At 51.3% G+C, this 24,783-nt stretch overlaps 1 protein-coding gene across 1 annotated transcript; it reads right to left on the bottom strand.

Annotated features, from left to right (window-relative positions):
• Positions 1 to 318: 318 nt before the first annotated feature.
• CIMAP2 (ciliary microtubule associated protein 2) lies at positions 319 to 23,245 on the bottom strand. Its single transcript, XM_066376387.1, has 10 exons — positions 23,196 to 23,245; positions 21,775 to 21,862; positions 21,154 to 21,318; positions 20,868 to 20,990; positions 15,003 to 15,140; positions 14,710 to 14,853; positions 12,811 to 12,972; positions 11,684 to 11,809; positions 9,265 to 9,398; positions 319 to 443 (listed from the first exon to the last, which is right to left on the bottom strand). The coding sequence occupies exons 1-10, from the start codon at positions 23,243 to 23,245 to the stop codon at positions 371 to 373; spliced, it is 1,203 nt and encodes a 400-aa protein (XP_066232484.1). The 3' UTR covers positions 319 to 370.
• Between the last annotated feature and the right edge of the window lie 1,538 nt (positions 23,246 to 24,783).

Genomic DNA, 24,783 nt, shown 5'->3' with positions numbered 1-24,783 from the left:
TAATGAACAAGGAGTCAAGGACTTTGGCTTTAGAATAGAAGGGATCCCCAAAGTGTCCACTACATTTTACCCCTTTAATTGATCTGCTGTCTGGTTCCTATGTTCCTGTTACTGACTGATTTGAATTCTCAGGATAACTGATCTCTCATATCAAAAAATATCTGGTTCCCAATGTTCCAGCAGACATTGTGACCTCCAGGTAGATGTCTCCAGTAAAAGTGATCCCACCACATCACACATCTCTTCCAGGCATTCTTGTGTGTCCTTTCTCCAAAACCCCCTCCGTTCCCTCTTGCACCCTCCCATCCCCAGGTTTGTCTTCAGTCCTTTGGGCCGTCCGGTCACCACAGGCTTTCCTTCATATGCAGCTTTAAGGAGTAGGATCTGAATTGTGATCCACGGTTGGAGGGCACCTCCCCTTAGTAAAAGGTGTGAGCCTTTCCCTTTAAAAAGAGAAAAATAGAAAATGGAACTGGTCCCTTGGAAGGGAGTGAGCCCCCTACCCCTGGAAGGCGCCCACAGGTATGAACAGGTTGGTTCCTACACTCAGTGAAAAGCCAACATGGATGACTTCCCAAGCTCTTCCATTAAAACAGGCTGGTCCTAAGGAGGAGATCCCTCTACTTCGCACCAAGTTCAGTTCACGAGGGCCCCACATTGCTTTGCCAGAACTTCAAATATAAAATCCTAGCACCTGAAAGATCATTTAGCCCAAACCTGAGAGGGGGTGCTAAGGGCCATGGAGAGAAGGGAACTTGCCTGAGATCACCCTGATGTGAACAGTTACCCAGACTCCAGGTAACTGTTTCATCAATTAATGCAGACTCACCCTTTAACGAATATCCACTGAGCACCTTCTATGCGTACCAGCTAGATGCTGGGCCAGAGAACAGAGAAGTTCTGTTTAGTGGGGACCACAAGCATATGAATAAATACTACAATAGAATGGGAAAAGTACTCCAAGCAGGGAATTCACAAGAGGCTGAGAATGAAGAGACACTATCTGGAAAGATCAGGGAAGCCTCATATTTAAGCAGAGTTGCAGAAGATGAACAAAAATTTTCCACACAGAAACTAGAAGGATGTTCTAATAATAGATCACAGTGTGGCCAAAGGCTGTAAAGCAGAAGGGTGAAAAGCAAAGGGAGGCCTGGCTGGAGCACAGAGAACCCATGTCCACATGGCCAGAGGTGGCCAGATGGGATAAAGAAAAACCTGGCCGTAAGAGCCAGAAAGGTGACCAGATGGTAAACCTATGGTAAACCTGGCCCATTGGTCAGCCAGCCAAATTTGTAAGTGCCTGTATATACAGTTCTAAAGAATGAAAAACAAAAGCTGCCTTTCCCATGCAGTAGTTAAATCCCAGGCTGCCTAGCTAGAAGCCCATAACCCTGCGGCTTAGCAGGAAGAAGCAGGTGAGGTATGGGAGTGAGGGGTGAGAAAGACTAGCTATAACTACACATTCCAGAAGGAGACTTCACAACTCTCCCACAGATGCCCTCCCTTGCCTGCCTCAAGGCAGCAACGCTTCAAAGACATGTTGTGTTCTGTCAATCCACAGCCTCCCCCAAACCTGGCCAGGGAGGAGAGGCTGAAGCACAGGGTCGTAGTCAGAGCCCTGGCTCCTGGTCCCTGCCATATCTCTGTTTGGCTGCAGGACCTGCGCCAGTAGCATCACCCCAACCTCTCCAAGCCTCACTTACTCAAGTGTAAAATGGGGGTGGGAGCTCTGACAGTCCCTCGTGCCTTTCTACAGCAGTCCACAGCCCATGGACTTCCTACACTTTCTCATTCTCAGCTGTGCACACTGGACGGTGATCACCACCCTGGAGCCAAGGCAAGGATTAACAATAGCACGTCAGCCATTGTGAGGGTCCTATGAGAATGCCTCCATTCACTTAGTCTCCATTCAGTTTTTTGTTTGTTTTTTGTTTTGTTTTGTTTTGCAAGATAGAGACAGGCAGAAAGGGAGAGAGATGAGAAGCATCAACTCATAATTGCAGCACCTTAGTTGTTCATTGATTGCTTCTCATATGTGCTTTGACCAGGAGGCTCCAGCCGCACCAGTGACCCCTTGCTCAAGCCATTGACCCCTTGCTCAAGCCAGTGATCTTGGGCTTCAAGCCAGCAACCCTTGGGCTCAAGACAGTGACCATGGGGTCACGCGCTCAAGCTGGATGAGCCCACACTCAAGCTGGTGACCTTGGGGTTTCGAGTCTGGGACCTCAGTGTTCTATCCACTGCACCACCACCGGTCAGGCTCCATTTGTTTTTTGTTTGTTTTCTTAAGGGAGAGGAGGGGAGATAGACAGACTCCTGCATACGCCTTGACCAGGATCCACCCGGCAACTCTGTTTGGAGCTGATGCTCAAATTAACTGGGCTATTCTTAGCACCGGGGGCCGAGAAGGGGGAGAGAAGCAAATAGTCGCTTCCCTTGTGTTCCCTGACTGGGGATTGAACCAGGGATGTCTGCACACCAGGCCAACGCTCTATCCACTGAACAACCCAACCAGGGCGGGTTCTATTTGTTTTTACTCCTGCTTTACTTTTATTTTTATTTTTTTAAAAAACTTCTAGAGTAGAATATTGTATCTTTTGATTTCAGTTTTTCTTGTTTGGTATTAAAAGCATTTAAAGCTATGAATGTTCCTCTAATGAATGCTTTTTAACAATGTTACATAGGTTTGATACAGAGTTTTCATTGCAATTAATTTATTTAAAATATGTCATTTCAAACTTGACTTTTCTTTTAGATCCAAAAGCTATTGAATAAAGTATTTTCTAATTTCCAAGTACTTGGTTTTGGTGGCTATCCTTTTATTGTTAAGCTCTTGTTTTATTGTACTATGTTTAAACATTTTTAATCTAAAATTTTCTAAGAAGGATGTTTCTAATTTAGGCATTTTATTTACTTTATTTATTTACTTACTTATTTGAGAGAGAGAGAGAGAAAGAGGAGGAAGAAGTGGGAAGCATCAACTCATAGTAGTTCCTACATGTGTCTTGACCAGGCAAGCCTGGGGTTTCAAACAGGCGACCTCAGATTCCAGGTTGACATTTTATTCACTGTACCACCACAGGCCAGGCTTTAATTTAGACATTTTAAATGAGATTTTCTTAGAGGATCAACTTTTATAACTGTTACATGAGTATCTGAAAATAATGGGAATAGAATACACCCATCCAAATATTCCAATTAACTATTTGTCCTCATCTTATTTCTATTAAGAATTCCCATTATGATTGTAAGAGTTTGTCATTGTTTTTTGGGTGTGTAAAAGTTAGGGTATTGTAACTTCTTTTGGATTTTATTGTTTATCATGATTAAAATCCTGAAGTAGCTTTGTCCCATGTAATATTTTTGCCTTGAATTCTACACTGCTTGGTGTTTGTATTACCACTTTTTCTTTTTGATTACATTTATTTGGTCTATCTTTTTTTTGGTGTATGACAGAGACAGAGAGAGGGACAGATAGGAACAGACAGGAAGGGAGAGAGAAGAGAAGCATCAATTTTTCGTTGTGGCACCTTAGTCATCATTCATTGATTGCTTTCTCATATGTACCTTGACCAGGGGGCTAAGCAGAGCAAGTGACCCCTTGCTCAAGCCAGCAACCTTGGGCTTCAAGCTGTGAGCCCATGCTTAAGCCAGATTTGTGCCTTGACCAGGAGGCTCAAACCGAGCCAATGACCCCTTGCTCAAGCCAGTGACCTTGGGCTTCAAGCCAACAACCTTTGCACTCAAGCCAGTGACCTTGGGATCATGTCAATGGTCCCACACTCAAGCCGGTGACTTCGGGGTTTTGAACCTGGGTCCTCCGCATTCCAGTCTGACGCTCTATCCACTGCTCCACTACAAAAACTCTTAGAGATTAAAATATGAAACCAGAAATGAGAACTTGGTAAAAGAATAAGAGAACATTTCTGGTCACCTGAAAACAATCAGCATTTCAGAAGTGCCGGGGCTGCCTGACCAGTCGTGGCGCAGTGGATAGAGCATCGGCCTGGAATGCTGTGGTCCCCAGTTCCTTTTCTTTTTCTCAGTTAAGCTTTCTATTTATTGTGGCTGTGATATCAGAGAAAACTATTTATATTCTTAACTGCATTTGCCTCCTTAGCTTTAGTTTTGAAATGAACTTCCTTGGATTTCTTTAGGTAAACACATATATCATTACAAATTATAATGATATTGCTCTTTCTTACCAATGTTTATATTTATTTATTATTCTTGTTTTATTGCATTTCCTAGAACCTCCAGAACACTGTTGAATACTGCCAGTGATACAAGCCTCCCTGTTTTGTTCTTGACCTCCTGAGAAGCTTTTAGTATTTTACTGTCATATTTAATATTTTTGGCCTCCTCTTTCAAAGCCCCCACCCTCCCTCAGGACTCAAATGCCCTCCTATTTCTCCTCCCATCTCTACCAAATCTCCATCTTAATAGAGGCATTTCCTTGGATCTTTAACAACAGAGAGTTATTTAAATTATTGTAGTTTCAGCCCTGGCCCATTGGCTCCGTGGTGGAGCATTAGTCGGGTGTGTGGATGTCCTGAATTCGGTTCCTGGTCAGGGCACACAGGAGAAGGAAACGACCATCTGCTTTTCCACCCCTCCCTCTCCCCCATCTCTCGCTCTCTCTCACTCTCTCTCTTCCCCTCCCACAGCCATGGCTCAGTTGGAGCAAGTTGGCCTCGGGCACTGAGGATGGCTCCATAGCCTTGCCTCAGGTGCTAAAATAGCTCAGTTGCTGAGCAATGAAGCAATGGCCCCAGATGGGCAGAGCATCACTGGGTAGGGGGTTTGCCAGGTGGATCCTGGTTGGGGCGCATGCAGGAGTCCATCTCTCTGCCTCCCCACTTTTCACTTAAGAAAAATAAACAAACAAACAAATAAATACATAAATAAATAAAATATTATAGTTTCTTTTCCTAGATGATATGTAATTTAAGCCTCTTTAAAGAACTTACCCCTTATATTAACAAGACGGAATTCTGCCGAGGTGCAGCAGCTGCTAAGGGATGAGGCAGGTACAGCCTTCCTACAAAACGGCATCCACAGGGCAGAGCACATTTACAGGCATAATCTCCCTCAGTCCTCAAAGCAGACTCCGCATGGTGGTTATTTTGTTTCCTCTTACTTTTCAGATGGAAGTCTGTCTCCAAGTAACTTGTCCCAGGTCACACAGCTAAGTGGTGGACACAGCATTCTAAGCGAGGATGCTAGGGAAATCCTGTAACTCTCACAGGCTGACTGCTAAATGCGGTAACCGTGGTTGTGGGGAAAATGGTTGCAGTTGGGCTTGCTCACTTGTTTTCGTCTGCGTAGCTGTAATGCCTGATGTAACCAAGGACGTAGGACTTTGCATACTGCCTCAATGTAAACACCTTATGTAATCAAGAACACGGCTCTTGGCTGAAAGCCACTTTTGTCTAGGTTGTGGGCATTTGCCCCTGAGCGATTCCTCCCCTGCCTCCACTGGGAGAAGCAACTCCTTCCCCTGCCTTGTCTCTCACACGCCCAGTGAGACTAAATAAAGGGGAATGACACACCACCCTCCGCCCTCTGGCTCCATATATGTAAACCCGCAGGACCTGGACCTCTTGCATTACAGCCGTGAAAGGAGAAATTTAGATCCAAGGGGAGGCAGATGTTGAAGGTTCCGTGGGAGTGGGACATTCTTCCTTTCCTTAGGTGAGAACACAGTATGTAGCATAGGCTCTGCTGACAGGATGGCTGAGGAGAGATGCCCCTTCAGGAATCAGGGCATGACACTCTTCCTGGCACCCCCCAAATCCTCACGAGGGCATCTGTATATGGAATGGACCCTGCTCTGGGCCGGGAAGGACTGGATTCTAGTCACAGCTATCACTCACCAGCTGTGTGACCTTGAGCAAGTTGCTTGCTCCTTTCCCTGGTCCTGGTAGAACACCTGTGAAAGAAGGTGAACTACCTTGGCTAGAAAGGGGAAGAAATCACTTCTGTCCACTGTGTTCCATATGGCTTACGATTAAACAGTCGAAAATATATGCATTTATCTCTATTTATTCTACTTCTGCCTGCAATGCACTAAAAGAACTAGAGAGAAAATTTTTTTTCCTAAAAATAGACAAACAAGAAAGGGGGAGGAGGTATCAGGGGATGAAGGCATTAACATGGTTTTGGGAATGGGCAAGCGGGGGGGGGGCATTCACAGAGCAGAGAGGGTGGGGGACAAGTGCCTGCAGTGGGAGAGCCAGTGAGAAGCTTGCCAGCTCTAGCCAAACCCCCCTCCTTGGGGGGGGCCTGGAATTGGAGGCACCAGTATCTCGAAATGCAGGTGCAAGATGACAGCTGAAAATAGAAAGTCAGTCACACTCCCCTTCACACTCCCCACCCACCCGACAAGAGCGTGCAGGTCTAGTATTCAGAATCTCCAGAGTGGGGAGGCCCACAGTGGAAGGTCGGCAGCCAGGCACCAGTGAGAAGAGAGGGAGCAGGTAGAATCCACATACTGATTAAGACCCCAGCCTCCTTCCCTAAACACTAGCAACCACACTTGCTGTCACCACCCCAGATGCGGGATCCTTTTCTAGGAAAGTTGAATAAGCCCAAAGCAAATACCTAGAAACGCTGACATTGAGGGTCACCCTCCAGAACGGCCACATCTCCATCCAGTCATTCCCAGGGGAGCCACTGACTGACAAGCCCTACCCAGGTTCACAGCATGTTTTAGCACTTTCCTGTTCAGTATGAATAAAGCATGTGAAAGAAGGGGGGAAAAACTTTGAGGATGTGGAGACAATGCCAGGAGCAAAAGGAAACTTAAGGAAAAGTCATAATCCTCAGACCAAAGAACACACTGCACACATGACACAGAGCTGGGTGCTTTTAAAAGAAAAGAACACAGAAGAGCTATTGGAAATTTAAAAAGATGACAGTTTTGTAAAAGGGCAATAGTAGGGAAGGAAGATAAGGACAAAGAAAATTTGCTGGAAAGTAGGACAGAAAAGGTAGAGATGGGAAATAAGGGGAAAAAAGAAAAGGACAGCATCAAACCAGAACGTCTAACATTCATTTGAAGAGATGAGAGAGAAAACAGAGGAGGAAATCATCAAAGACAAAAACGTAAAACTTTTCCCAGAATAGAAGGTTCTGAGCTTTCAGAAGGAAGGAATCCACTAAGTATCCAAAACAATATATGAAAGTAGACTCACACTAAGACCCAATGTCATGAGGCCTGACCAGGCAGTGCACAGTGGATAGTGCAGGGGTCGAGAAGCTTTTTGGTTGAAAGAGCCATGAACGCCATATATTTTAAAATGTAATTCCATGAGAGCCACACAACGACCGATGTACGTTACCCATTATCTAATATAAATTTGGTGTTGTCCCAGAGGACAGCTGTGATTGGCTCCAGCCACCCACAACCATGAACATGAACGATAGGAAATGAATGGATTGTAATACATGAGAATGTTTTATATTTTTAACGTTTTTTTTTTTTTTTATTAAAGATTTGTCTGAGAGCCAGATGCAGCCATCAAAAGAGCCACATCTGGCCCTGGCCGGTTGGCTCAGTGGTAGAGCGTCGGCCTGGCGTGCAAGGGGTCCCGGGTTTGATTCCCGGCCAGGGCACACAGGAGAAGCGCCCATCTGCCTCTCCACCCCTCCCCCTCTCCTTCCTCTCTGTCTCTCTCTTCCCCTCCCTCAGCCAAAGCTCCATTGGAGCAAAGATGGCCCGGGCGCTGGGGATGGCTCCTTGGCCTCTGCCCCAGGCGCTAGAGTGGCTCTGGTCGCAACAGAGCGACGCCCCGGAGGGGCAGAGCATCGCCCCCTGGTGGGTGTGCCGGGTGGATCCCGGTCAGGCGCATGCGGGAGTCTGTCTGACTGTCTCTCCCTGTTTCCAGCTTCGGAAAAAAAATACAAAAAAAAAAAAAAGAGCCACATCTGGCTCACGAGCCTTAGATTCCCGACCCCTGGAATAAAGCATTGGCCTGGAACACTGAGGACCCAAGTCTGAAACCCCCAAGGTCACTGGCTTGAGCGCAGGCTCATCCAGCCTTTTGCAAGAGGTCGCCAGCTTGAGTGTGGGGTCATAGACATGACCCCATGGTCGCTGGCTTGAAGCCCAAGGTCACTGGCTTGGAGCCCCCCAGTCAAGGTATGAGAAAGCAATCAATGAACTAAGGTGCCACAATAAAGAGAGATGCATCTCATCTCTCTCCTTTCCTGTCTGTCTGTCTCTCTTGCTTAAAAAAAAAAAAAAAAAAGACCCAATGTCATCAAATTTTAGAACACAAGGGGCAAAGAGAAGATTCTAAACAGGCTCAGAGAGGAAGAAGCAGGTTGCATACAAAGGACAGAAAACCAGAATGACACCGAATTCTCAGCAACCATGCCTGAAACTCAAAAGCAATGGAGCAAAGCCGTCAAAATTCCAAAGAAAAATGATCTCCAACTTAAAATTCTATTTCCAACCAAACTACTGATCAGTTGCACAGGTAAGAAAACATTTTGTTTCCCAGGAATGCAGTCTATCAAAAACATTACTGCCCATCATCTTGCCTAAGGTAGCCACTAAATCAAGGGAATAAATCAAGGAGGAAGACACAGGACTATTGAGATAAAAATGAACAGTTAAAAGCTGGTTCTCCCTGAGCAATCTGATCCCCAGAACCTGGTCCTCATGCCCTCACCAGGATTTCCAACAACAAAATGACCAGCTCTAAAGTGCATGCTTATCCACATCTTTGCATTTCTGAAAGAGAACACACTGTAATTGATGGCCTTTTGGGTCAATAAAATACGGCAGCCGCTAACATTTGCAGGCTGTTTCGCAGCTAGCCCTGATTTTTATGGACTTTTTCTTTTGGCTTCACAACACCTTCCTGAAATGAGTTTTACCCACCCTTCTTCTGAACACCAAGAAACTGAGATTCCATCGGGTGAAGCCTTGTAAGGCAGAGCCCCAGACTGTGTGGGTTGTGGGTGGAGGAGTTAGTGTTGATGAGTTCCTGTTCCTTTTCACAGCTTTAGAGAGAGCGCCTCAGTTGGGTCTCTACAGTCCTCCCCTACAGCTGGGGAAAATGAGGCTCAGAGAGGTCAAGCAACACGCCCCCACCTCACAAAGCCAGTAAGCAGAGCCACAGCTGTTTGGCTGGCACTAGAGGCAGCAGCCATGCTCCCGCAGGAACCAAGCGTGAGGTGGAGAAGGGCCCCGCCCACCCCAGAGTGAGTCCTTCCAGGCCCTGGCCCCTCTGCTGGAGCTCCAGCCGCACTCACTGCATGAATCTGTCCCGGTCCAGGTCTGAGAGGTAGCGCTTGGATCCGCTCAAGAACAGGGACCGATATCGCTGCCGATGGTCCTTTGTCTCCATCAGCCAGGTGTTGAAGTAGTAACCCACACCCACAGGGTTCTGTACCAGCGAGAAGAGGCGAGACGTTAGCAAGCTGGCTGCCTGGCCTGGAGACTTTATCTCAGGCCTCCTCCCCTCCCCAAGGCTCCTCCCTATTCTGTTATGGGTTGAATTGTGTTCCCCAAAAAGGTATGTGGAAATCCTAACCCTCAACATCTCAAAGTGTGATCTTACTTGGAAATACTGTAGTTGCAGATGCAATTAGTTAAGATGAGGTCATACTGGAGTAGGGTGGGCTCTTAATCCAATGTAACTAACTGGTCTCCTTACATGAGAAGAGATGGGGAGTAGGGGCCGGGCGGGAGGAGAGACGGCCATACAACACGGAGGCAGAGATGGGAGTGATGCATTTACAAGCCAGGAATGACCAGGATTGCTGGCCGCCACCAGCTCGGAGCAGACCAGGAAGGAGTCTCCCAGCAGGTTTCAGAGGGAGCACAGCCCTGCTGACACCTTGATTTCAGACTTCCTGACTCCAAAACCACAAGAAGATCCCGTTGTTTTAAACCATCTAGTTTGTGGTGCTTTGTTATGGCAGCCCTGGGGAATTAATATGCAATCCCTTCCCCCAAACCTGGGTTGGTCATAGATACAAGAGGCACTAACAGAGGTCCAGAGAGGAGATGCAACCTGCCCAGAGCGACTAGTGAGGCCAGAAGAGCATCAGGACAGGAACCCTACCGTCTGTGGAACAGGGGTACCCAGGGTGAGCTGGGGGACACCAGGAACCAAACACTAGTCCAGTGTGAAGCTGGACTTGCTGCCAACATGCAAAGAGGCCTGTCTCGTAGGAGCAGGCCCCCAGCCCCTGTGCAGGCAGAGGGGCTTCCTGTCCTGGGGGCAGGGCGAGCTCAGCCTCCAAACCGGAACTGGGGCCTCTCTTCAGCCCCTCCCACCCTCCCACTGTGAGGGGCTTCCTGTCCTGGGGGCAGGGCGAGCTCAGCCTCCAAACCGGAACTGGGGCCTCTCTTCAGCCCCTCCCACCCTCCCACTGTGAGGGGCTTCCTGTCCTGGGGGCAGGGCGAGCTCAGCCTCCAAACCGGAACTGGGGCCTCTCTTCAGCCCCTCCCACCCTCCCACTGTGAGGGGCTTCCTGTCCTGGGGGCAGGGCGAGCTCAGCCTCCAAACCGGAGCTGGGGCCTCTCTTCAGCCCCTCCCACCCTCCCACTGTGGCCAGCCCTGTGCAGCATGGTCATTTGGCTCTTTTTAAGAAAAATGTTTTAAATTGATTTTAGCATGAGAGGAAGGGAGAGAGAGAGAGAGAGAGACAGGAATGTCAATCCCTTCCTGCATGTGCACTGACTGTTGATCAAAAGTGGCAACCTCTGCACTTTGGAACGATGCTCTAACCAACTGAACTATCTGGCCAAGGCTGTTTGGCTCTTTTTTAAACATCTTGATGGGGTGTCCGAGGGAGACACTCTTCCAGGAGATGCAGGCTGGAGGTGAGAAAAGGAAGGATGTGAGGGACTGACCAGCTGGCTCTCATGAGAACGGGGGGGGGGGGGGGGGGGGGGGTGTCGTGTGGGCACACTGGGGACCCAGCCATCACTCAGGGAGGGGAGGAGATGGGGAGGTGGAACGCTGGCATGCTGCTCTCCTCAGGGTGGAGCTCAGGTGTGGGGTGGGCATTTGGCCGTGGGAATATAATAAGAAGACAAGTAAGTTACAAGCAAGATGTTCCCAGAGAAACCAGCAGAGGCCTTAAAAATATACAGCTGTTCAAAACTGGGCAAAACTAACCTGTGCTATTAGAAGTCAGGACAGGGAAGATTATATCACATGTGGGGCTGGCCACCTCAGGGGGTGGGGGAGGGAGCACAAGGGGTCCTTGCTCAACCAGAGATGAGAAATGGGCCAGCTCCACCAGCTGCCCCTGAGGCCTCAAGACAAACACAAGGAGAGAAAGGAGAGAGCAGTCTCCTGGAAAAGTCAGAGAATGAGCCGGTTCTGGGCGATGTCCCGCAGCCCAGTGGTTCTCAGGCGCGGTCCCTGGAATAGCAGTATCGGCATCACTTGGAACTGGTTAGAAATGTACATTACCAACCCAGACTTCTAAATCAGATGCTCCAGAGTGGGGCCCAGCGACCTGTGTTTTAATAAGCCCTGCAAGGTGATGCTAACACCTGCTCAAGTTTGGAAACCAGTGCCTCAGAGAAATGACGGTGGGAGTGGGTGTCAGTCCCTGGGGGAGGTCGAGGGGGAATCTGGCCCACTCAGAGCATCAGTTCCCAGGGGGCCAGGAGGGTTTGGGGCTGCTCATGGCCCCGTGCCAACTCACTCACCCAGATCCCCTGAAGCATCTGGCAGGCCCTTAAGTCCGCCCGCTTGGAGGACTGCAGGAACGGTGGCTGGTTGGTTCGTCTGAATTTCTTCTCTGGAGGAAGCCACATGCCGGGGCCAGAGGTGGCCTAGGCGAAAGGAAAGAAGGCTGAAAGCTGGGGAAGGCTGGCAGCGGTCAGGCCAGGGCAGGTGCGGGCTCCCTGACAACCCTGGGCCTTCGGTGGGAGGCACTTAGCCACCCCCCGCCTCACCAGGAGCCCATCCTTCAGGGGTGGAGGGCCCTATGGTGCCTTCATGGTCGATGCCCCCGTGCTAACCTCCACCCACGAGCCTGACACCTCTTTCCAGGCTCCCAAGGGCCCTCAGGCCTGGCAGGATCCAGAGAGATGCCCAGCTGCCAGCCGAGGGCAGAAGCCACTCAGATTTTGGAGCTAGATGAGTTGGGTTCCAATCTGTTCCTTCTCGCCCTTGCGAGGGGAGCCTGGGCGAATCCCTTCCTATCTCTGGGGCTCAGTTTCCTTTTGTGAAATGCAAATAGTAACCCCTCCATGTGGGGAGATGCTGGAAGGTGCCTGGCCCGGCCCAGGAAATGCTGGTACCCTTTCTCCTTCCCCAGACCCCACTCCTTCCCAAACCGTTAGCAGTTCTCTCAGAAGCGGGCAGACCCTACTGGGGGAGCAGCTAAAGGCAGGGGCCTACTCAGATGACAGCCTGCTGGCCCCACAGTGGGGCCCAAGACTCCCCTCGCTGGAGCAGGTGTGCAGTCCTCTGTCAGAGTAGAGCCCTGACTCACTCTGCCTGACCCAGTGCCCCGCCCCCCCCTTCTCTCTCTAGGGAAGAAAGGCACAAGATGGAGATGAATGCTGGCTGGGCACTTTTGGGGACTAGACTCCAGTCCTTAACCTCATTTAATTCTCACAGCCACCTGGTTATGCTCCTGCTTAGATCAAGTCTGTAAAACAAGGCTCAGAGAATGAGAGGGACTCACACAGTGTGGCTGATAAGTGCAAGACCAGGACTGGGAACCAGGGGGTCGGACACCGAGGCTGAACTTTCCCCCTGAAAGAGCTATCCACTCCACCCCAGCCCCAAGGAGGGGAAGGAAGGCAGGCCCTGGGGGGACACTGACTAGTTTTCGGGGAAACTGGCTGAGGGTAGACCAGTAAATCCTCTCTGTAGGGGTTGTGGGATTGCGGGAAAGTTTCGAGAACACCCCACGCTTCTTATTCGGATATGAGTTCAGTTCATCCACGAAGCTCTTGAAATTCACCAGTTCCCTGGGCTTTTTTTCCTGAGAAACAGAGAGAGGGAAAAAGGTGATCTGGTATGCCAGGAAAACCAAGGGTGCCCTTTCTGGACCCTCCCCAGCAACCAGAGAAAAGCAGGTGGCCACACAATGAGCTATCCCTCCCCACTCTACCTGAGGGTACCCTGCAGCCAGGCCTGCCCGGGGCAGATGAGAAGCCGCCCTCAGAAGCCGCCCCAGCCCCGCACGGTTAGTCTGACAGTCTTTGGCTCCCCCACCTACGTGCCACATCCTACAGCCCAGCTGAGGTTTTCCCATTTCTTCTTCCACTCAATTCATGAACATTTACTGAGTCAGGCACAGTTCTAAGCAGGATGGTAGTCTAAATATTTAAAAACCAGTGTGATGGGGAAACACAGGACTTGTAGGGCAGTGAAACTACTCTGTCTGATACTACAAGGGTGGGTACATGCCATTATACATTTGTCCAAACCCACAAAGTGTACAACCCCCAGACTGAAGCCACCGTAACCGGTGGACTTTGGGTGATATCAGTGCAGGTTCATCAATAGAACAAATCAATACAACAGATGCACCACTCGGGAGTGAGATGATGACGGTGGAGGAGGCTGTGCGTGTAAGGGGCACGGGACATGAGAACTCTACTTTCTGCTCAGTTTTGCTGTGAACCTAAACTAAAAATAATCTATTATGTTTTAGATAGCAAAAAAATATATGGCTCACAAAAATTCGGGGATATTTTATAGTCTCATATTAATTTTGAAATATCCCCGAATTTTTGTGAGCAGTATATTATGTGGTATGAGTACTACATTTAGCATGGGCACTGACCTCAGGGCCTGAGGAGGGAGGGTCCCAATGTCCCTGCTGTGCTGGGCAGGACCACCATAGTAACTGGTCTGGAAAGGCCCCAGGGAGCTGGCACCAGGTGAGAGGGATCAGTTCAGTGGCTATTTACCAACTGGTCCAAAAGTAGGCAACTCCCCTCTTCCCTGCTGACCCCTTCACCACAGCACTCACCACCGCTAACACTCTGTTATTTGTTACTCAGGACTGTGTTTCCTTTTCCATTAGAATGTAAACTCCAAAGGGACAGGCTTCCCAGCACCTAGACTATTATTACCTGGTCTAAACATACACACAGAGTGAATGCATAGTGGAGACAAAAAAAAAGGTACTTACACAAATACTTAAGTCCAGTTGCTATGAGCACAAAGAAAGCAAAGCATCAAGTGCTACGGGTCACACAACAGGAACTTGATGGGTGCAGGAAAGGGAGGATGGAGCTAAAATTCTACCTCCATTGGACCTCTGCCTCATTAACAGCTCGCCACTAACCCAGCCAGCTTAGCTAGGTCTGTGATGCCTGGGAAGGGAGTGCAGAACAGCAGGACACCCAGACCTGAGCTGTCAAGGTCCGGCGGGCTTTGTGGCCAGTCTCCCATCCAGTCCTGGCATTGTGGCCACCTGCACTGCCTCTATAGTTCATGCCAGTGCAGAGGAGAGAAAACTGGAGAGTGAAATCACAAAGACATGCCAGAGTTCAAATCCAGCTCTGCGCCTCACCAGCGGGGTGGCCAGCCTGTTTCTTCGTCTAACACAGGGAGCCGTATCCCGCCCTTGCTGTAAGGGTGAAGTGAACAGGAAGTGGGAAGGGTCCTGCATGGTGCCTGGCACACAGGGTGGTGTTTCCAGTGGCGGTAAATGAGGCCTGTTATCCTTTTGGGGAACGCACCCCCCAAACCCTACCTGGGTACACACCTGCACAGAGTAATGTCCGTACGGTTGGGGCTTGCTTCGGTCACCAGAGAAAATGTCATAGGGGCCGCGGGTGCCTGTGGTTCGTTCCAGGATTGCCTCTGTGCCACTTTGGAAGGAGTAGGTGCATGGTGCCAGACCACTGCCCTAGAACAGAGCGCAGAGGGCCAGCCCCTGAGTGAGGGCTGCTGAAGCTGGCCCACCGCCCCCTCGGAGTCTCAGGCTCCCATCTGCTCTGCAGTCTGCTCCCAGGACTGCACAGAACACAACCGGGCCTGGCCAGGTGACAGAGATACCTGAGGAGCCCTGGGTGGCAGCCTGCTGCTCATCCTGCACATGAGGCCCTCGGAGTGAGACCGGCTCCAGGCCATCTCCTCCAGCTTCGTGTATGGGTTGCCCTTCTCCCCATAGTTTCCAGGGCCTGGATAGTAGTTCTGTGGGGGGGGGGGGGGGAGGGACAGGAAGGCCATCAGTCCTCACACCTCAGGAAGAGATGCCCCCGAGAGGGGAATGGGATTTTCAGGGGCCCTGCGTGTCAACCGCCCCCCAACACACAGCACTGTTGCCCTGCTGGCCTCCACCACAGATCAGACCTTCAATTCCAAACTCAGACTCTTCACTGGGGCCCTGCTGCCTGTCAACTTATCTCTCACAGCTCCTCTCCTACATCCCTACTTCAGCCCAAGTGGTCCTGGCTGGTCCCCAAACACAGGCCATTCTGCAACCTTCTTGCCTTTGCTTACTTGTGCTGTTACTGCCACCCAAAATGCCCCCTTCCTGCCTTCTTTGCCTTGAAAAATTCTTCTAACCCTGAAGAGCCAACCCAAATGTCCTCTCTCCTGGGAATGAGGCCCTCCCCTATCACCCCAGACAGTCACTTGCTTTGGTGTCCTTGGAAATTCCACCCATTCCACCCATGTCATAACCTTGCATTTGCACGAATGGGTTTCACATTCAGCTGTAAACTGTGACCTGGAAGGACCTGAAAGGACCTGAAAGGAACTGAAAGGACCTGGAGTCCTGGGTTTAAATTCCAACTCTGCTCCTTCCTAGCTGAGTGACGATAGTTGTCACTTGCTCCTTCTGGGACCTAGGGTCCTTTTCTGTAACACGAGACAGTAATACTTTCTTCCAGGGTAATGAGAATGAAACTTTCAAATGTCTATAAAGCCTCCTGCACAGCACCCAGGCCATAGTGGACACTGACACACGTTAAGTCTGGGTGGGGACCGTTGTCTTGGAGGTGGGGAAGAGGTAAGAAAGTCTGAGTATTACTGCTAGAAGGCTGGAACGACCATCTGGGACCTTGACTGCCAAGGTCGGAAATATGTGCTTTGTAGGTAGAGTGAGGAGAGCCAGCCTGCAGTGTAGGTTGGTGGGTGAGTGGGTGGAGGTCCTTGGGCAGAGGCCCAGCAGGAATGTCTGTTGCTGCTCTGCACCTTTCAGCCACGAGGAGTCGCTGCCGCTCCACGGTGGTTCAGCCCTTTCCACCTCCCGCCGCAGAAGCCCTGCGGAAGCAGCCCGGAACCAGGCAGGGTGAGGGGGCAGGGGGTTCTGCTGGGGGACTCAGCGCTGCCGGGATCCGGATCGTTCACCCTCAGGGTAACACGACTATACGTCGCCCCCATCAAGGACCCGGGTTTCCCGTGTGCTCAGGAGAAAAGCTGGGTCCCTGCATTATGTGTTAGGTGTTTCACAAGCCTGACACCTTGGTCCTGGAGAAAACTCAATGAGATCAAATCAGCGCCACCCTCAATGAATAGATGAGGAAACTTAGTCTCAGAGAGGCAAACCTGTGGTCAAGGTCCCACCTCCGAAAGGGGCGGCACAAGTATTCCAACTCCAGAATCCACAATCTTTCTGAGCCTCTGCTGTTTGCCAGGCATCATGCAGACAGTGGGGCGCGGGGGAGCGGTGGGGGGTGGAGGGGCAGTGAGCGCCCAGGGACCTTAAAGGTGACAATTGTAACAGGAGGGAGAGTAACCGCTGTTCCTGGAGCCCAGTGCTGGGCCCTCTGTTGGCAGAGCCTCACCCTTCCTCAGACTTCCAGGTCCAGCGGTGTGGTAACACACCTGGGCAGATGTGAAAGCCTGTGATTTGAATGGTATGTTGTTGGAGCTTTTGGGACCTAGGTAGGAGGAGTGATTAGTTCTGGAGGGGAAGAGTGTGTGGGAATAGAGGAAATGGCACTTGTAAGATTTTTTAGCTGGACTTTGAAGGTTGAGAATGGACCCAGGAGATGGGTGTGGGGTGGGGGCAGTTCCCCCAACCAAAGGGGCAAAGACAGGGAGGCCAGAACACCACCTTTGAGGCGAGCTGGGAGAGGCATGCTGGGAAGAGGGTGGGAAAGTCTCTGGAGGGCCCAGCCAGGCTAAGACCTGATTCCCAGGCGTGAGGGAGCTCCGGAAGGTACTGGCAATGTAGGAGACCAGGGAATCCACCAGGGGGCCGTCTCTGGGTGGGGTGGGGCAGTGGTCTGGGCCGGGGCAGGGGTAGTAGGGATGGGGCAAGGAGGCCAGGAGGTCAGAGCACAGAACCCAGGGGCTGTGGGAAAACAAGGCGGGCTGGGATTCTGGCTCTGACAGCTGGGTGGGGCCCTTCCCCAGAAGAGCAGGCCTGGCGGAGATGCTGACATGTGATGGGGGTCGTGCAGAATTTGAGGTGCCTAAGGGATCCTGGAGTGGGAAGTCATCTGCAGGGAGCCCGGCTGCATGAAGATCACTCCAAAGGGGTGGTACTCGGAAGAGGAGCCGTGGAGGACGGCTGGAGACTCCAGGGCTGCACAGCCCGGTGTCCCCAAGGCCCAGAGAGGAGGAGTGCACTGAGGGAGGGGAGGTGGCAGCACCCAGTGCCATGGGGGGTGGGGTTCAGAAACCAGAGAAGGCATTGCCTTTAGAGGGTTCAACAGCCCCATCCTCTCGGGGGAAGGAATCATGAGACCCCAATGCAGGCACCCACAGCTTTGGTGGGTGGTATTCATAGACCGGCAGTGGTGGGGGACTACAGAAGGGACTAGAGACTAAAAGGACCATCAGGTTCCCAGCCCAGCTCTCACAGCAAGACAATGACAGAAAAGCTGGCCCTGCCCTGGCCGGGTAAGTCAGTTGGTTAGAGCATCATCCTGATACACCAAAGTTGCGGCTCAATCCTCGGTCAGGACACATACAAGAATCAACCAATGAGTGCATAAACAAGTGGGACAACAGATTAACGTCTCTCTCTCTCCCCTCCACCATCCTCTCTCTCTAAAATCAATAACCAAAAGTAATTAAGCCTGACCTGTGGTGACCCAGTGGATAAAGCAATGACCTGGAATGCTGACATGGCTGGTTCAAAATCCCAGGCTTGCCTGGTCAAGGCACATACGAGAAGCACTACTATGAGTTGATGCTTCCTGCTCCTCCCCCAACTTTGCTCTCTTTCTCTCTCCTCTATCTAAAGTCAATACATGAAATCTTAATTTAAAAAATAATTAAGAGAAGCAGATTTTGGACGTGAGCTCCTCACACCCTGCCTTTACCCCACCAGAGCAGCGACACCTCCTTGAACTTACTGTCCAGGGCTGAGCCTAGGAGAGTGACTCTGAGAAATCCTGCAGGGCCGGGGCAGATGTGGGGACCAGGGGAGAGAAGAGACAGCTAGGAGGGAGGGATACACCATGGCACTGTCACCTGCTCATCCAACCCTCACAGATGCCCCAGAGCGGTGACACAGGAAGGAAACATATGTCCCCCCAACCCCTCTGCCATCAGCGGGGCTGGGCTCTGACACTAGACCCTGTCCTCCACAAGGAGGAACAAAACCCAAGTGGGCCAAGCCTATAGGTACAGTGCAATAGTTACGTGTGGATACCTGGATTCGAATCCTGCTTCTGTCACTTAGAAGCTCTGTGACCTTGTGTGGTTACTAAAACCCTCTGTACTCTAGTTTTCTCATCTTGAAAGTGGAGACAATGATAGTGTCTACTTCATAGGGTTTTTGTGAGGATTAAATTAATTAGTACACTGAGGTCCCGGCCAGTTGGCTCAGCAGTAGAGTGTTGGCCCAGTGTGTGGAAGTACTGGGTTTGATTCCCAGTCAGGGAACACAGGAGAAGCAACCATCTGCTTCTCCACCCATGGCTTAAATGGTTCAAACAAGTTGGGCCCGGGCGCTAAGGATGACTCCAGAGCCTCACCTTAGGCACTGAAATAGCTTGGTTGCCGAGCAACAGAGCAGCAGCCCCAGATGGGCAGAGCATAGCCTGGTAGGGGGCTTACCGGGTGGATCCTGGTCTAGGCGCATTCAGGAGTCTGTCTCTGCCCCCCTATCTCTCACTTAATAATTAAAAAAAAAATTAATACACTGGAGTGCTTAGAACAGTGCCTGGCAGGTGGTAAGTGCTGTGTTAAGTGTTAGCTATTACTACTCTAAATATGAAGGTTATTACTCATTTTTAAATGCCTGCAGGTATCTCTTCTCTTTAAGTTGCAGTTACAGCATCTGAACCTGAAGATGCAAGTGCTTGACCCTGAACAAAGCGAAGAGTAATCTCCAGGCCTCAGAAAGGGCTTCCCAGTGGTGAGGTGTGGGAGAAAGGCCCTGGATGTGAGGTTGGACATTCCTCACTTGCAGCTGTGCAGCTTGGGGCAAGTTGCTTATCCTCCCTGAGCCTCCAGGGCCTCCTTAGAAGTGAACGTTAAAAATGAGAATGCTTTGGAGCACCTGGTACTTAGGAGGCATACATGCAGGCAGTCCACCGATACTTACCACATGCCTTCTCTGCGCCAGGCACTGCCAGGACCTGGGAAGTCTGCAGTAACTAGGCAGATTTGGTCCACCCTAGGGGCTGATGTCCAGTGGGGTGTGGGAGGACACTAACCACACGATCATAACAGGGACTCTTAGGAAAGGGACATGTCATCTAGTGGGGTTTCAGGTCAGACCTTGGAGCTGAGAGCTGAGGGACAAGTAGGAGTTCCTTAGGCTACTCAGGGAGGAAGGGCATTTCTGGCAACAGGAAGAGCAGGAGCAAAGCTCTGGTTGAAAGAGCATGTGCTTGTGAGAAGCAGGGAGAAGGTCAAGAGCATCCAGCACAGAGAGTGTGAGAGCCGGGGAGGGGAGGCACTCAGCAAGCCGCAGTGCTCTCAGCATGGTGTGCCTTCTCTCTCATGACCTCCCTGAGCTGGAGCCTCACTCCGTGTTCCCCTACATGGGACGTTCATCCCAGCCCACACTGACACCACGGTGGCCCTCCTGCCACCCCCATCTCCACAGCCATCGCCTCCCATCTAGACCGCTGCAGCCTCCAACCCTCACCCCCACAAGCAGGCCGTACCTCTGAACACGTAAGTCGGGCCTTGCCCAACAAAACCCTACACTGACCTCCCACAGCACTTGGAAGCAAACCAGAAACCCCCACATTACCGCAAGCCCCTCGTTCTGCTCTCCCCCTCCCTCCGCCCTTGCCCACTCTCTCCGGCTGCACTGGCCTTCTGCCTGCTGCTCTGACTCAGGGCCTCCGGCTTTGCTGCTCCTGCTTGCCCAGAATGCTCTCTCGCAGATACCATCTACCTCAGTGGCTCATATCCTGCAGGTTTTGCTCAGATGTCACCTCCTCCCAGAGGCTAACCTTGGCCACCCTATAAATTGCACCTCTGTCACTCTTTATGCCTTCCCTGTCTCAAGTTTCCTCGTAAGCCTGATAATATATGATTTGCTTCTTTATATTGTTGTTTCTAGCACTAGGACGCCAACTCCAGGACAGCAGGAATCTTGTCATCATCACTGCCGGGTCCCCAGGACCAACAGTGCATGGCATTTAGTGGGTGCTCCATCGTCATTTGCTGGCTGGCTGGCGGGCTGGATATATAGATGCAGGGGTTTGTTGTGCACCTAATGTACGCTGGGCTCTGTGCTGGGGACTCAGAGATGAACCAGACCCATCTCTGCCAGCAGGGAACTTCGGTCTAGTTGGGGGACAGACATAGGGATACACCACAGCCAGTGAGCTTGAGGCTGTGGCACTGGGAAGCTGAGGGCTGTGGGGACCCAAAGGGGAGCCTGGCCAAGCCTGGGGAGGAAATGGGGACGAGAAGGGAGCTTCCGGCACCACCCAGGCTACATGCTCTGGAGAGAGCAGAGGGTGGGAGGGCTCCCACTGCCTATCCGAGAACACCTACCCCAATGAGTCCTCGGAAGCGAACCTCCCCAGAGCTGAGCAGCCCCCGGGTGCTGCATGGTTTCTGATGCAGCTCTTCTAAGAAGTCTTTCAAGTTGTAGGAGCCAGGCCCCAGCTTTTCCTTCTGTCCCAAGAAAAGAGGGAAGGTGAACACCTTATACTACTTGGGGATGTCCACATGGGAAGGAGCCCGGGTAATGATGCTTAAAGAATGAGCTCTACCTGGGCCTGGGAGGAGACTGAGGCCACCCTGGGAGTGGGGAGGGGCGGGGCCTAGGGAATCTCACCTGCAGCCGCTTCTCTCTCATGATGGTCTGGTATTGGAAGTGGGGCAGCTTGGTCAGCCGGGTGGCTTCCTGGGCCTTGGCCCAGCCTGTGCCCACCTCCCTCTTCAGCTTTTTCTTGCTGAAACAGGTCTCCTTGCAGCCATAGGTCCCAGGTCCTATGTGGGCCTGAGTCAGAGCACAGTCAGAGGTGGGACAGCTACACACAGTCCACCCACAGAGCAAGTCCTCACGACGCTGCCACCCTCACCTGGGGTGGCCTGCCCCCCGGTGGTTCCACCACCAGCACTGAGCCTGGCACCGAGGGGCGTGGTACTCAAGGTACCATCATGAATTCCTCTGTCATTGGCCCCCTCACATTTCAGAGAGGAGTAGTAACTCATTCAAGAGCCCACAGCCAGTCAGTGCAAGAGACTGGAATGGAACCCAGGTCTCTGTAGCCCCAATTCATGCTGTTTTCACTACAGTCCTGCCCTGGCTCTGAACCAAGCTCTGTGCTGAGGACTGAGGGCATGGAGAGGTGTATGCCTATCCCTTACACGGCTCAGCTCATCCACCATGGTGAGGACTCAGAGGGCAGAGGCCAGACCACGTGGGAGAGTAACTGAAGCTGGGCAAACTCACCACGTCCACAGAATGAAGCCTGGAGTACGGGACCTCCGTGAAGGTGCTACATTTCTTCTGGTCTGGATAAACAGCTGAGACATCAAACCTGGGAAGGACAGAGGTCCAGTGAGAGCCCGGGCCTGGCACCCAGCCCTGGCACGAGCAGTTCTAGGGTGTAGGGAAGGTGACTTCGGAGCTAGCCCATGAAGGGTGAACTCCCACCTCAGGGTCCTTCCTGGTTACCTCTCCTTGGATACCACTCTCGCCTGGTCCCCTCCCCCTGCTGGGAGCCTTTACTCAAATTCCTCAGTGCAACCCCCACGTCACCTTCTAGCACTTGCCAGCTCCTCCTCCCAGATTTCTTTTCCTCCATAGCCCTTATCACTACCCGACATTTTATGTATTTTTATTTTTGTTTATTATTCACTCCAACCACCCTGCCCCCCAAGAATGCAAACCCTGAGTATATTGCTGTTCTGTTTACTGCTGTATCCTCAGATGCTACAGCTGTGCCTGATACACACTAGGTGATATATATATATATATATTATATTATATATACACACATATACATACACACACACACACACACATACCCCTCAATATCATATGTATGTATGAATGAAGAAAGATGCCTGGACTGAAATCCTGCCCATCACTTTTAAGCTGAGCAACCTGCTTCGCCTCTCTGAGGCTGGCACCTTGTAGGTGCTTAAAAAATTTTTTTTTTCTTTTTCTTTTTTTTTGGCCTGACCAGGCAGTGGCACAGTGGATAGAGCATCAGACTGAGATGCAGGGGACCAGGTTCAAAACCCCAAGGTGGCCAGCTTGAGCACGGGCTCACCAGCTTGAGCACGGGGTCACTGGCTTGAGTGTGGGATCATAGACATGACCCCATGGTCGCTGGCTTGAGCCCAAATGTTACTGATTTGAAGCCCAAGGTTGCTGGCTTGAGCAAGGGGTCACTCACTCTGCTGTAGCCCCCTGGTCAAGGAACATATGAGAAAGCAATCAATGAACAATTAAGAAGACAAGGGAGCTGCAATGAAAAATTGATGTTTCTCATCTCTCTCCCTTCCTGTCTGTCCCTCTCTCTGTATCTCTCTCTCACGAAAAAAAATTTTTTTAATTTTTTATTTATTGACTTTAGAGAGAGAGGGAGCGAAAAGCTCCTTCAGTAGCTGTCTCACTCTAGTTGTTCATTGACTGCTTCTCTTATGTGCTTTGACCAGACAAGCTCAGGGTTTTGAACCAGCAATCTTAGCACTCCCAGCAGAGGCTCTATCCACTGTGCCAGCACAGGTGGCGCTGAAGTGGTTTTAAGTAACAATGTCGGCAATAAAAGGACTCGGGGCACGGAAGTGCAGCAGGCTTGAGGAGGAGAGAGCGCCCAGCCCCCTCCCACAGGTCCCTCTCCCGCCGGCCCGGCCCAGCCCCACCTGTGGCTCTGCACCCCGAACGGCGCCCCGGTGAACCACTTCACCGCCATGGCGCTCGCGCGCTCGCGGCCGCCCTCAGCAGCGAGGTCCTTTGAGGGCTGGGCCTCCACCCCTCCTCGCGGGACCCCTGCCGGAGGCCTTCCGCGCACCGCTGGTCTCCAGTCCGCTGGCCTTTGCCGCTGCCACAGCAACGGGCTTTGAGATTTGTGATTAGCCAGAGAGCTGTGGCTGCGTCGCTGCCTACGTGGCGCCCCCGCCGGCCTGCGCTGCCCCCTGACCTTTTCATTCCGCTAAGTACATTTTCACCAGCTACCTTGCCAGAGCTTCCTCCCAGAACCCCGCAGATTTAATGGCCCCTCATGGTGGTTAATATGGATGCCACTGGTCGGGTTTTAGAGTCACTTGCTGAGGAATGGGTTCTGATTTCTTACTTTATCCCTAGGCTCGACCATGAGCCAGGTAGAGCACAGCTCAGGAAATGCCTTTTTTTTTTTTTTCCTAGCGAGAGAGGGAGGAAGAAGGGGAAGGAGAGAGAGAGAGAGAGAGAGAGAGTGAGAGACAGACAGGAAGGGAGAGATGAGAAGCATCAACTCATGATTGTGACATCTTAGTTGTTCATTGATTGCTTTCTCATATGTCTTGGTGTGTGTGTGTGTGTGTGTGTGTGTGTGTGTGTGTTGGGGGGGCACTCCAGAGAGCCAGTGACCCTTGCTCAAGTCAGTGACCCTGTGCTCAAGCCAGCGACCATGGGATCCTATCTATGATCCCACGCTCAAGCCGATGAGCCTGGGCTCAAGCCCACAACCTCAGGGTTTTGAACCTGGGTCCTCAGCATCCCAGGCCAATGCTCTATCCACTGGGCCACTGCATTGTCAGGCAGAACATGCCTCTTAATATTCCCCTTATGCTCATGGGAACATTGAGACCGACCCATAGAAGCCTCAACCTGGGCAAAGAGGGCACCTGGTTCATTCTCCCTTTGGGGAGCGAAGGAGAGCCAGAGGAAAGGGCATGAGTAAGGCTGCAGAGAGGGACAGAAAGGTTACAAGGATGGAGTCAGGACTCATCTTCTTTCAGAAATCCCCCCCCCCCCCTAGGAAGAGTGGGACCCACATGAGGTCCTAGCCCTGAGAGTCTAGTGGGGGAAACAATGATCACCAAGTTTGGCCAGGCCTATGAGAGAGGAAGGCCTCTGACCCAGCCCTTGGGTGGGTAGATCAGGGAAGGCTTCCTGGAGAACTCCAAACTCAGCATTGACATATATGTATGACCTGCTAGGTAAAGAAAGGAGTTGAAAATATATGCTCCCAACAGAAGATGGCCAGCTCTCTTTCTTCCTCTTACCTATCTGTCATAGCAGGGAGCCACAGCCCATTTACAATGACAGGACTTAACGGTAAGTCAGAAATAGGATTTTCTCTGCATCTAACCCATGGTGGATTACTGGGACAGTTCTTCCAGGCCCCACCCAATGCCTTTCTGACATCCCAGACATCCTAATATAGCATTTAAATAGGAAGCATTTAAATGGACGCCCAGCACGGCCATGAAGCTCAGACATCAGGTCAGGCAGGCACATGGCATGGCT

Source organism: Saccopteryx leptura, chromosome 3 (genome assembly GCF_036850995.1).
Source record: "Saccopteryx leptura isolate mSacLep1 chromosome 3, mSacLep1_pri_phased_curated, whole genome shotgun sequence".
In the NCBI taxonomy this organism is placed as follows: Eukaryota; Metazoa; Chordata; class Mammalia; order Chiroptera; family Emballonuridae; genus Saccopteryx; species Saccopteryx leptura.
The sequence above is the reverse complement of the archived record's forward strand: the minus strand, read 5'-3'. Positions and strand labels throughout refer to the sequence as shown.